Source organism: Notolepis coatsorum, assembly GCF_963971535.1.
Source record: "Notolepis coatsorum genome assembly, chromosome: 17".
NCBI lineage: Eukaryota > Metazoa > Chordata > Actinopteri > Aulopiformes > Paralepididae > Notolepis > Notolepis coatsorum.
In genome coordinates, this window is record NC_140181.1 from 37,586,099 (window position 1) to 37,600,587 (window position 14,489).

Sequence of the window (14,489 nt, forward strand, 5' to 3'; positions counted from 1 at the left end):
TTTTGATAGGCTACAACAATGCAATGAAGCGAGAGAAAGAGATACCGACTATAGCACAAGATTCATAACAGGTGTTGCATAATTGAATATCACTGTTATAGTGGACACATGAGGGCAGATAATATCATCCTATTGCCCAAGCCTAATCTAGAGTGACAAAAAAGTTACATTTATACCACATGACTGTTCAGACTGAGGTCGCATTGAACGAAATCTGACCTGGCTGTATCTGATTTAGGACCACATATGAAAGTGGCCCAAATCAGAATTGAAAAGATCAGATTCCACTGTTCACACAAGAAATAACAAATCGGAGAAAATCTGATTTGGGCCACTTTTGCCTGCAGTGTGAATGTAGCTTCTGTGATTGATGTCAGCAAACACTGCAACAGGAAATAAACTTGTGCCCATTTAGAAAGTTTATGTTGCCAAGTTTGAACAGGTCTAGAGGACATGCTTTTAGATGCATATCTTGCCTTTATTCAAAGTATTCTACTGCTGGCCTGTAAGGTAGAGAGGAAGTAAGTGCCTTGCTCAAGGCCAAGGGTACTTCAACAGTGGGTATTGAGGGAGGGGAGAATGGTGTTAATCATTCACTTAATTTCTAGTCTGGAAATGTTGGCTGCTCTCTAACCCTGAATAACCTAGATCTAGTCTACTAGACAACATACAGTCATATTAAAATCTCACAGTATACAGCATCTATTATATAATATGCACTGCTCCATGATCCGTGTCTCGCTCACATAAACGCATGCTAGTGGACTGTAAGATGACTCCAATAGGGGGAAGCTCCAGGCTTGTGCTGGCTGGGTTTAGTGTGACAGCTGCTACAGGCTGTAACTGGTACCATCTTAGCTGCTAGCTTTTAGCACTAACTGTCAGTCAACCAACCTCACTACACACACACAAGTTACACAACCAAACCAATCTACAGCTTCTCTACACACACAAAGTCACAACCAAATGTACCTCAAGTCCTCAACCTAGCTAATTACACACACAATCAAAACCCAAACACCAAGCAGCCTAAATCTAACATTAACCAACGTACTAGCCAACCACAGCGTACCTTAACTTACTAGCTAATCTAAAGTCAATAACTAACCTTAATTCAACTAACTAACCATACAGGATTCCATATAAACACAGCAAGCATTCGCCTTCACCTTACCTATCAACATGATGTCCTGCTAGCCAGCCTGTCTGCCAGCTGACTAACCAGTGTTCCCTTTATAGCTCTCATCCGCTGTAATGCTATAGCCGGTTAGCCTGCTAGCTCCCGTCAGCGACAGACACCAGCTGACGTTTAAGCTATGTGTGCTATGCTAACCATGTAGCTAGCTCCACAGTTAGTAGAGGACTGTGTGGCTAGCTGCTGTTAGCCGTTAGCTTGAGGTACAACTAGCACACTGCTATAGCCGGGTAGCTGCCAGCCATGCTAACGAGTTAGCCAGTTAGCTCCCGTTAGCTAGCTGTTGTTTTTGTGCTGGTTATTATCGGTTCTCCTACCGTCCATGGAGATCATCTCTGACCATCACACCAGGTCTCCTCTGGACCGGCCGGCACACGGCATCACTCGCCAACGCAGAGAGTTGGACCTGCTTGCGTTCCGCTGTCAGACATGACGACGTAACAAGCGTATGAAGTAGAAACGGCTCTGCCTCTGCGTAGGAGTGTGATTGATTGATTGATTTAAAACTTTATTTAACAGATTGCAGAATGGGTACAAAACGCTCAATACACGCAATTAAGAGGATGCAGACCAGAGAAAGACTTTCGTCTTGTTTACATCAGGGTCCCCCATTTTCAATTCATAATGACATTTATGACATACATGACATATACAGTACTGTTACATTTGTGACATACAAGATACAGTATGCAAATATACAGTACTGTTAAACAGAGATCCTAACAGAAAATATATACACACGAGGGGGAGGAAACTGTACATTCGGAGGGGGGGTTTGGACATTTACAGGGGCCAGTTTCGAATTGCAGCCTCCCGTACCTGTGCTCTTTGAGAGCGGTTTTGAAGGTATAGGGATTTAAAAAAAAAATGTACGGCTGTGGGTAGGGCGTTCCACATTGATGTGGCATAATTGCGAAACGTGTTTTGTCCCTTGTTTGTGCCGAATCTGGGTTGCACATGATTTGTGGAACTCCCTCTGGTGTTGTGCAGGTATACATCATTTTGGACCCAGACATTTATTTTAAATGATACATTCATTAATAAATATTTTTTTGGGGGAAAAGCAATACTTTTTCTCTGACTGAACCTCATCCTGCCTGATCTATCTGACTGAACCTCATGCTGTTGATCTATCTGCTCAGTGAGACTGAACCTCATGCTGTTGATCTGACTGACCTTGTTTGAGCCAAATCTGGGTTGGATATGATTTGTGGAACTCAGTTTACAATACAGTACGGCTCAATACATACAATTGTTAAGGGGATGCAAACCTGAGAAAGACGTTTGTCTTGTTTCCATCAGGGTCCCCCATTTTCAATTCATATAGACATTTATGACATACACAACATTCATGACATTTATGGCATAGGGACATATAGGTATTTAGTACTGATACATTTGTGACATAAACGGTATTCCAATATACAGTACTGTTACCCCTAGATCCTGACAGAGTATATACATATGATGGGGAGGGGACTGTACATTAGGAGGGGGTGGGTGGGTGGGAGAGAAATATACATACGGCGGGGAGGGAATATTTACATGCGGTGGGGAGGAGACTGTCTATTAGGAGGTGGTGGGGGTTTTGGGCATTTACGGTGGCCAGTTTCGAATTGCAGCCTCCCGTAGGTGCTCTTTAAGAGCGGTTTTGAATGTGGGCAGGGATTCACATTCCTTTACAGCTTTGGGTGATTGATTGATTGATTGAAAAGTTTATTAACAGATTGCAGAATGGGTACAGTACAGTACATCTCAATACATACAATTGTTAAGGGGATGCAGACCAGAGAAAGACTTTCGTCTTGTTTCCACCAGGGTCCCCCATTTTCAATTCATCATAACATATATGACATACATGACATACAGATAGACAGTACTGCTACATCTATACATTTATGACATATCAGATTTGCAAATACAGTACTGTTTGTGATACAAAAGTGTCCAGGGTAGGGGTAGGGCGTTCCACATTGTTGTGGCATAATTGCGAAACGTGTTTAGTCCGTTTGAGCCGAATCTGGGTTTAACATGATTTGTTGAGCTTCCTCTGGTGAGGAAGGATAATAACGATAATCTAGCGTTGATTTCAGGAAGATTCGATAATCAGACAAAAAATTACAATGTGATAAGTGGATTTCACTAAAGGGCTATTATCGCGTCTTTTCCTGGGATTACTAAGAATCACCCAAACTATACTCATATTCAAAACGGTATAAAACGGAAATGTACAGATGAAAAAACAATCTGTTTTTTGCATGTTGACCAGAAGCAACTCACTGACAATCGACGGTGTTATTATATCCATATAATATAAAATATATTTTAAGCACTCGCAAGTTTCGCAGTCTCCCCATTGACTTACAGCAATGGCGTTCTACCCAGGAGGTAGACAGCGACCCCTGGCGCTGAATGAGTTAATGTGCATTGTCCATATTTTTTTAGAAATAAATAAAATAAATTAATTGAAATTATTATATTAGATTGAAATGTATTGTCATTATACAGCAAGTATAAATCTAGTATCTGGAATATCAATGTACATATAAACATACCATATCCTGAATAATACCATAAATATTAGCTAGTATCTGGAATATCAATGTGCATATAAAAACCATATCCTGAATAAGACCTTAACACATCCAGTGCCATTCAGCAGAGGGCGCTGTGGGCCTTTAGTGCCAACACTCTGTTCAATGAGATAAATGCCTGTGTTTTGCAGTGCTAAATCTATATTAAATATTATAGCTATGGATCTAATAACGCAGTCGATTGTCAGTGAGTTTCTTCCGGTCAACATGCAAAAAACAGATAATTTTCTCATCAATACATTTCCGTTTTATACTGTGGTGAATACGAGCATAGTTCCAGAGCGATTATGTGTAATCCCAGGAAATGCAGCCAAAACAGTGTTTATCTGAATTTCATTATAAATCGTTTAATTTCTCAGCTGATTATTGAATCGATCTGAAATCAACGGTAGATTATCGGTATTATGTTTCATCATGCATCCACGAAAGGGTGTGTGTGTGTGTGTGGGCGGGGGGGGGGTTCTATGCTTCGAGCGCCACCAACGGCATACGCTACGCAGTACATTACAGACACACGGTGCAATCGTGGCGAAAAAATCATCGGATCAACGCAAGATTGGTAACATATAGTCCTTACCTTGTCTCTGATGTACTGCAAAAAGAATAATCCAATTATCTGATCGCCATTCCAAATATTCATCGCGATCGTTTGTCCAACGTTATCCAGCATTGCAGATCAAGTCAAGTCAAGTCAAGAGTTTTATTTGTCACGGCATACGATTATACAATGAAATGCGGGTGGTCTTGCCCGCAATGATGTGCATAATACAATAGTAATAACATATAATAGAATCCAATAGAACGGCATTGTGCAATAAAACAAGTAAACAGAGTAGGGCATATCGGTATATGTACATAAGTTATTTACATGGTAGGACATGCTAGGTCCTGTGGTAGTGCAATACACAGATGATCTGGCGGGTGGGGACCCTCGTCGAGGCAACTGTGGTGACCGCTTGTCTTGCCGGAGTGTTCAGACCCCGCCCCCACGCCACATTCTGGCCAAGAAAACAAACCACATCGTTTCAAATGGAGTGCAATAGTGTCCGCAAGGCGTTAGGCGGCGGTATTGGCCGTTTGTGATCTCAGACACATTCAGGACAGCCTGCACAAGGTGCCTCGATGGATTATGAATGGCAATAGCGAATAAAAGAAATAACGAAACAGAAACGTAGATCTACATTTCTGGCAGGGGCGGGGCTGCGTCTATATTTATCACAGCCGAAGAGTGCGTCGCGTTTCTCTGATTGGCCATGACGCCCATGTGACCGCGGCAGCGCGAGAGAGCGGCAGTGCGGAAATAGGCTGCATCCTCCACGTCAAGAAAGACAGACAGGCATTCTCTGTGACAAACCCTAACATTAACCAACTCCGAAATAATGCCTAACCTTAACCCTCCCTAACCTTAACTTAACCCTAACCTTAACCAACTCCGAAATAATGCCTAACCTTAACTTAACCCTAACCTTAACCAACTCTGAAAGAATGCCTGACCTTAACCCTCCCTATTAACCCTAACCTTAACCAACTCCGAAATAATGCCTAACCTTAACTTAACCCTAACCTTAACCAACTCTGAAAGAATGCCTAAACTTAACCAGCGGAAGAATGCACGTTTATAGCGAGAGATTATAAACGTAAAAAAGAAAAGAAAAAGAATTGTAGTGATTCGAACTTGTGACCAACCGCACCGCAGGCTCCACAGCACGGCGGCGTACCAGTTAAGCTAAGCGTCGATGGAAAAATATCGGGGATTACGGCTACATAATGCAGCAAGCTCTGCTGCTCCGCTCTGCGGCTGCCGCGCTGCCGCGGGGCGTGTCGCAGCCAATCAGGGAAAACGCGGAAGCACTCGGCAGCACTCTTCGGCTCCAATTAAAGAATAGGCGGCGGGCGTAGGGGGTGGCTACTTGGGCTCAAGCCCCGAATGTTTTCTGAAAAGCCCCGAACATACTTAATTTTTTTTTGACAATTAATCATTGTTACATGAAAATATGTTTGCACCAGATTTAGCAGAAGCTAATTTCCATCTGTAGTCTATCCAGCTGCTAACTGTATTTGAGTGAGTTAAGTCTTGGTGTTATGGTAGACTCAGACCTAAGCTTTAAATCACAATCAACAAGTTGACAAAAACATAATTCTTCCACCTTAGAATCATAGCAAAAGTACGGCCATTTATAAATCAAAAGGACGCTGAAAACCAGATCCATGCCTTTATCTCAAGCCAACTCGACTACTGTAATGCACTCCTTACCGGCCTCCCGAAAAAATACGATGATAACTATTTTATTGCAATGCACTATTGCATTATTTTATTCTATTTGACTAACTATTTTATTGCACTGCACTTGCACATTGCACTTTGTATCAGTGATAATCAAACCGTAAACAAAGACGCCTATTAACACTTTCAGCGCCAGATGGCGCTGTTTACTGTTACTGTTGAAAGGCCAGCGCCTTTTAACATGGGGATACGTGGCAGTGTTTGCAGGCCTAAAGCTATATTATATATTATAGCTATGGATCTAATAATATAGTCGATTGTCATTGAGTTTCTTCCGGTCAAGATGCAAAAAACAGATCATTTTCCCATCCATACATTTCCGTTTTTTATACCGTCGTGAATATGAGTGTAGTTTCAGGGTGGTCTGGTGTCATTTCCAAAATGCTTCGTAATGGCCGGCAACGTGTATTCTAGTAAACGCGTTATCGTTTCTTCCCTGGACTAGCTACTGTTCTCAAATCAAATATCGAATAAAAGAAACAACGATAAAAACCGACTATACTCTGGTTTTCGGGGGTCCTGGCGCTCAACGTTCGGCGAGTTAACCCTAGATCATAGATCCTAATATGAAAAACGATGTGATTTAATGTTCTGTCTTACCTTGACTTTGTCTATTTTGCTGCTATCTATTTTATGCTTTATGTCTGCACTTTATGCATTGCTCTTGATCTGCCATGTTGTGCTCATTTTATGCCTGTCTTTTTTTTACTGCTGTGAAGCACTTTGAGCTGCAATTCTTGTATGAAAGGTGCTATACAAATACAGTGTATTATTATTATTATTATTATTATTATTATTATTATTATTATTATTATTATTATTATTATTATTATTATTATTATTATTATTATTATTATTATTATTATTATTATTATTATTATTATTATTAATTATTATTATTATTTGCTTCATTAATTAAAGGGTGTGAATTTAAGTGTTCTCTAGTGCCTTTTGTCCGCTTTAAGGTGGTGGTATAAGTTAAAGGTTGTGGTGTCGAAGTAAAAAAATTCCGTGCCCGCTCTAAGCCCCAGATCTCCTACAATCCTAAATCCGCCCTGTTACGATGGTGCCGCTTTGCTGGCATGATGTGGTGGAACTCAGTTTTGCAGTGTAGAACGGAGAGATATACAGGATACAGGAGACAGCGTAGTGGTGAATAATAAGGCTTTTACTTGAAACAGAAAACAACAAACATGACTGACAACAACGGTAACAATTAAACAATGAACCAGCAAGTGTCTGCTGACCCACAACACCTAATATACAAACACTAATTAGAGACAGAGGGTAATTACAAACAGGACACAGGTGTGGTAGACAGAAACAACAGAACACAGAGCACACTGGGAAAAACAATAGCAATTGAACAAACTGAGACCAACAAGACTAAAATATATTTACAAAACACAACAGGGGAACACAAGTCTAACAAAGTGGAGACAACAACGACAACACAGACAATAAACATAAATGGCAGTAAATAATATTAATCAGGTGGGTGAGCTGATGCCAGATCTGCCAGATCTGGATCAGCCCACCGGTTGGCAATGTTGTATTATGAAGGGGTGTATGGAAGGGGAGTTGAGACGGTCCGACACCTGGACCAGTCGAACCGGGAGAAGGGTTGCCGTCCGGTCCCGCAGGACCGGGGGAAGTGTTACAGTACCCCGCCCTCGAAGGTCGACTCCCAGGCGGCCCAGCAGGCCCCCCGGGAACGGGAAGGGTGGGAGGGAGGGATGCCGCACCGGCAACGAGGGGCTGGGGGAAGGGGGGTCGAGGAACGGGGCCCGTGGGAACTGGGTCGGGGGGAGGGGGTTGACGAGGAGGACTGGAGCTGGGGAGGATGGAGGGTAGAGGTGACGGCTCCGGAGTGGGACCTGGGGCTGGGGTCTCCTCGGCGGCGAGACCCACCGCCGAACCCCAAACCGGAGGCTCCCTGACGGCAGGACGCGGTGCAGGACCCCCGACTGGGGTCCCTCCGGCAGTGGAATCCGGCGTCGTCCTCCAGGTCTGCCATGGTGGCGGCTCGTCCTCCGGAACCTCCCAGGGCTGAGGAGATCTCGACCAGGACGGCGAGGAGGATCTGCGGTCCTGGGAACCCCGTCTCCCCCTGGGGCTGTGGCGTCGGGATCCGCGCCCCTTCCCAGACGCTCCCCTGCGGACCAGGCGACTCCCCACCCAGGGATCCGGCACAGGAGTGGCCGCGGCTAAAGCACCCAGTGTCATCGGCGCCGCTGGGCCGGCCACTCCGTCCCACGGTGCCAGACCCCGAGCGGCCGCCTGGTCGGCACACAGGACCGAAGCGCCCAATATTCCGAGCGCGAAGCTCGCCCCGTCTCCGTCATTTACTGCTGAGTCCCGGAATGGCTGTTTCATTCTGTTACGATGGTGCCGCTTTGCTGGCATGATGTGGTGGAACTCAGTTTGCAGTGTAGAACAGAGAGATATACAGGAGACGGCGTAGTGGTGAATAATAAGGCTTTTACTTGAAACAGAAAACAACAAACATGACTGACAACAACGGTAACAATTAAACAATGAACCAGCAAGTGTCTGCTGGCCCACAACACCTAATATACAAACACTAATTAGAGACAGAGGGTAATTACAAACAGGACACAGGTATGGTAGACAGAAACAACAGAACACTGGGAAAAACAATAACAATTAAACAAACTGAGACCAACAAGACTAAAACATATTTACAAAACACAGACAGGGGAACACAAGTCTAACAAAGTGGAGACAACAACGACAACACAGACAATAAACATAATAAACATAAATGGCAGTAAATAATATTAATCAGGTGGGTGAGCTGATGCCAGATCTGCCAGATCTGGATCAGCCACCGGTTGGCAATGTAGTATTATGAAGGGGTGTATGGAAGGGGAGTTGAGACGGTCTGACACCTGGGCCCCGTTCCCCGTACCTGGATAACTGAGTTAGCCGGATAACTTTCGGTTAAGTCTGACTTAAGCCGGACTTTCCCGTTCCCCGTACCTGGATTGTCCAAATCACCATGACAACAGATCCAAAAGTTTGAGCCTGGTCGAGAGCAGGGTTAAGTTCAAGTTAGCCGGATGAAGCACAGCCACGCCCCCGCAAAGAAGTGACAGCTCTTTCCTGAAATTATTCCCACAGTCTAGGATCTGCTTTATACCATTCTGAATTACGTTTTTGTGCTCCATTCTTCCAGAGGGGGCTTTTGAAATGTAAAATAGACCCAAAATGCTGATACTAAATTCACTTTGTCCTAAATAATGCACGTTATATATACCGTGGCGCTCGCTCGGTGCGATGTACACATTATGTGGTTATTTTAACAACGCGCAGCATTGCAAATGTGAATCCCGCAGGGATATTTTTAATGATTGAAACCTATCGCTCGTTTGGCTCTGATTCCTTTCATATTCTCCGCTGTGGATGTTTAATGGAGCGCCTGGATTGTGTTTCATTCAAGCATAAAATTGAAGTGTCTATGCGTGGATTGTGGATCTTGTCTCGTTCATTAATGTATAAACAATGAATTTATCCCATCTGGCACAGTGGCGCAGCGGTAGTGCTCAATCCTGGCAACCCAGCGACCGGTGTTCGAAACCCCGTGTTTCCAATATAATTTTTTGGAATATAATATTAATGATTATACGCCAAAGTAGCCTAGTTTTAAGTTAAAATATTATAAATCTACATGCATTGAGGATGTCATTCTTTATATAGCTCTCAACGTGCACCAAATTGAATTATTCCTACATCGCAAAAAGAAGGGAAAGACTAGGTTTCGAACCCCGGTCGTCTGCGTGAAAGTCAAAAGAAGAACCCGTTACACCACAGTGGAGATAAGTAAAAGATCGACCATACATCAATCAATGGGAAGAGAGCCGTATCGTTATTTTGTATAACAGTTTAACTAATTATTTTCGCTAGCAAGATCTCATTTGATTATTCAATCCAGCAGGCAAGTTTAAAGAAATATAATCTGATTGATTGAGGTAATGAGGGACTTAAAATTAGCCTATAGATAACGCATTTAACTTGTCGGCGAGGCGATTGAGCCGTACTGCAATATGTTAATAAAGTTTTAAATCAATTAATCAATCAATGCCGCTAGAGAATCAGGATCTCTGCTATCGATACGTGCTGGCTTTTCAACTGGAGCGGCCGCGCGCACTTATCCTGGGTCTCAAGTCTGGCTTGAGTTAACGAGACTGAATCCACCTTCGAGGAACAGGAAAATCCCGGCTTCAAACATCGGGTTAACTGAATCTGGATAATGACATCTTGATCGACTTAGTTGAACCAGGTACGGGGAACGGGGCCCTGGACCAGTCGAACCGGGAGAAGGGTTGCCGTCCGGTCCCGCAGGACCGGGGGAAGTGTTACACCGCCCCTGGTTTCTGGCACTCAACCGCTGGGCCACAGAAACGTAGATCTCCGCTTTTGGCAACCAAAGGGTTAACCAGGATATTAGCTAGTATCTGGAATATTAATGTACATATAATAGGGTGACCATATTGTAATTTCCAAAAAAGAGGACACTCTGCCCCCAGCCTCAAGATACTTAAATGATACTCGAAGTTTACTCAAAGATGCCTTATAATTTTTATATATTTAAAGTATGCCCCCTCTGTATGGATAGAAAATTATTATTTATATAATTTTATATAATAAAATAATGTCTCTCTATAACTGGACAAGATTACTGGACAAAATAAATAACTAAAAAAATATGAATTAACGTTCTAAATAATACCTCTTCTGTATTAGAAAATCCAGCTTTAAAAAATATATTTTTGTATCTTTTCAATGTAATGTAAATTATTTAAAAAAAGTTACCTCACAAAGATACTAATTTAAAAGTGCATTATGCAGTTTTGGATTTGTTTACATTTGCATAACTTGCAATTAGTGTACAAAACTAATTTATTACACACATATCATCATAAATCAAACCAAAACATCATTTTGAGGCATTAAATGGTTTAAAATGATCTTCTTTCTCTCTCTGTATAGATGCATACTTCAATCAATTCGGTCAACTTTGCCATCAAACTCTTGCCTCGCACAGCTTTATTTCTAATGTTTTTCTGTCTCCATGTGAGCTTTGAAATGCTGGTCCGATATGTCCGTGTACATGTACCCATGTACATGTCAAAATACTTCCCAAAGGTCAGTGAATACCACGATCACAACACCAGAGGGAGCTCCACAAATCATGTTAAACCCAGATTCGGCTCAAACAAGGGACTAAACACGTTTCGCAATTATGCCACATCAATGTGGAACGCCCTACCCAAAGCTGTAAAGGATTGTGAATCACTACCCACTTCCAAAACCACTCTCAAAGAACACCTACGGGAGACTGCAATTCGAAACTGGCCCCTGTAAATGTCCCAACCCAACCCCCTCAAATGTACAGTAAATGACGAAGTATGGTTTTGTCAATATTCCAATGTACAGTTTTGCTTGTACAGTTGTAGTGTCCCCCACCCACCCCTCCTACCCTGCCCCCCGCCCACCCAACCACCTCCAATGTACAGCCCCCCCCCCACCCACCCAACCTCCTCCAATGTACAGTTTCTACGTCAAATGTATATACTCTCTTTTCTGGACTCTTTTTGTATCACAAACAGTACTGTATTTGCAAATCTGGTATGTCATAAATGTATAGATGTAGCAGTACTGTCTATCTGTATGTCGTGTATGTCATATATGTTATGATGAATTGAAAATGGGGGACCCTGATGTAAACAAGACGAAAGTCTTTCTCTGGTCTGCATCCCCTTAACAATTGTATGTATTGAGCTGTACTGTACTGTACCCATTCTGCAATCTGTTAATAAAGTTTTCATTCAATCAATCAATCAATCAATCCGCTTCCTCCTCTGTGTGTGAGCGTAGTAGAGCCGCCCACAAAGCAGTCTTAATCAGTCAGAATACGTCACACGCAACAGAGTACCGTAGTATTCGGTGCAATGCACCAGTCAATTTAAGTACATCATAATGGTCCAGTGAAAAACAATGAAACCCAGACATTTTCATGAATTTGTAAAAAAAAAAAACCTGGACGCCTTGGACAGGGCGTGAAAAGATGACATGTCCAGACCATTCTGTCTGATAAGACAAAGCTGGGCTATGTGTGTGTCATTAATTTTACGCTGTTCCAAATGCAGTATCTTTTTTGTTGGCATGTGAAATCAGGCCTTGATTGGAACTCACGTTTTTCTTTTTTCTCACTCCATGGTTCTCGTCAGGCAGGTTCCAGGTCTTTGATCCACATGCAACAATCCGGGACACGGCACAATCTGTTAGATAAGTGTTTTCAGCCTTTCGTTGATGGTTATCAGCCTCCATCTCCTCTCCTAGGCATCTCTGCGTTGTGTATTTGTTTTGTATTGTTAAGGCAATCGTTCGGTGGAATTCTCACTCCCATTCTCCGACTGGCTAAAAACACTATCTCTTCTCCTCGTTGCATTGGAAATGACGTACGTTGAAAGTCCAGGTTGTATCAGAAAATTATGGTTTATTTACATAAACAATGGTTCTCATACAGAATGAACGAATTGAAAGTCTTTTTTTTTATCCACTTTTTCTCCTCCTGTTTTTTTTCTGTGTTTTTCTCCCATCCCAATTTGAGTCGTTATGCCAATTCCCCCCTCCCCTTCCTGGTCGTTGCTCGCATGTGACCCCCACTGGTCGGTCTAGGGAGCCCTGAAGTCTATCAGATGCTTCCTCCGAGACATAGGAGACAGCCAGCAGCATCTTTTTCACCTGCCAGTGCGGACTCTCATTGGTGAGGTGTAACGTGTGGGAGGTCACACTACCCTCACCATCTCCCTCCCTCGCTGTGCAGGCGCCCTGACCGACCTGTAGGAGTCGCTGTTTACAACAACCAGAATACCACCCCACCGGCTTCCCTCCCGCTGACTCTGCCAATTGAGCCAGTATGACGGCCGGCCAAGCTGGAGGCAACGCTGACAGCCGGATTCGATACCAGGATTCAATACTCGCGTTGGTGACGAGCGCTTAGTCCGCTGCGCCACCCAGCCGCCCCACGAATTGAAAGTCTTTAAAAGGTTAAGAAATTAAATGAATACGTTCTCTCCTTGGTTGTGCGGCCTATCTCTCCCAGCAGCCTAACTCCTAGCTCTCTCCTCATGGTCCGCTCTTTTCCCCTACCCCAGCCCCCGTCAGGAGGGATGGGGCTCTCTCTGAAATTGATTGATTGATTGAAAACTTTATTAACAGATTGCAGAATGGGTACAGTACAGCTCAATACATACAATTGTTAAGGGGATGCAGACCAGAGTGTAAGATCCTGATCAAACTGGCCAGTATCACGTCTTCGTCTGTTTGGCTCTCCATCCAATTCCTCTGCGTTGTGTACTTTTAATGGTCCTGACGTCTCCGATACCGGTTGATAAGATCCTTATCTCCCCCGTTAGTGCAATCCATAAACCATAATAATTCTCCACCTCCGTAAGAATTCGACACTTCGACACCGTGAAAGACCTTATGAGGAAAAGCGTTGTTTTATTGCTATAAACAGAACCTCATAATCAGATGTTATCACATTGTATCGTCCTTGAAGAGTCTATTCTAATGATCTTTCGGTGTGTTCGTCTATCGTCCTGTTGTTATTCAGTCCAATAGTGGTCAGGCCTGTTCGTTAGCCGAGACCATCCTCGTGGTAGCCGAAGCTAATGCTGATGTGGCATTCTTCCTCCCCCCCCCCCCTCTCAATGAGAGGAGAGAGTGTCTTCGTGTGATCTCAGTCCTACTCGCTCTTGGTCAGATTCTAGTCTGAGTCAGATTCTAGTCTGCCCTACCCGGAACCACTGTCAGCTTTATAGGATCTTCGTCATAACTATGATAGCCCACCCCTTTCTGGTTGTCATGTGCCGCGTTGTCATGACAACTGCTAACCTTTCACACATTAAAATGCAGTTTCTACTGTTTCATTAAAATAAACCGCTCTCCCTCGCTCTGGGAGACATTTGCTATCAGTGTTATGTCTCAGAGGAATTAAAAACAAACCCCCTCGCTGGCAGTGTGCTGTGACACCGCTTCTTCTCCACCGTCAATATCATCCCGTGATGATAATGATATTACCCTCTTAAAGCAGTTTATAAACCAAATATACATTGAAAAAACCACAATTTTCTCTCAATCCCCCCTTGATTCTTATCACCCCTTCAGAATCATAAATCATTATTTGGGTTTTTAATTAATTATGCCAAAAATAGACTGTGGTTGAAGCAAACCAACCTCATCTCTCGTGCACAAGAAATGAAGACGGCCCATGGTCAACCCAGTGATCTTGCTGCCTGATGTCTGTTTGCGCCCCCCTTCGTGCACAAAGGGAACCGAAACCGACCACCAACAACATCCAACGACTCATAACAATTAGAGCTCC

The 14,489-nt window shown here is 43.4% G+C and overlaps 1 protein-coding gene across 2 annotated transcripts in view; it reads right to left on the reverse strand.

Moving 5' to 3' along the window:
- Nucleotides 1-1,649, reverse strand: part of srpk3 (SRSF protein kinase 3) — a 77,699-nt gene extending 76,050 nt beyond the window's left edge. The window contains exon 1 of one of the 2 annotated variants that reach the window (XM_084333747.1): nucleotides 1,513-1,649. In XM_084333747.1, coding sequence (XP_084189873.1) covers nucleotides 1,513-1,528 — 16 coding nt within the window. In that variant the 5' untranslated portion in view covers nucleotides 1,529-1,649. The remainder of the gene's footprint in view (nucleotides 1-1,512) is intronic. The other variant, XM_084333746.1, reaches the window with a different exon arrangement.
- Between the last annotated feature and the right edge of the window lie 12,840 nt (nucleotides 1,650-14,489).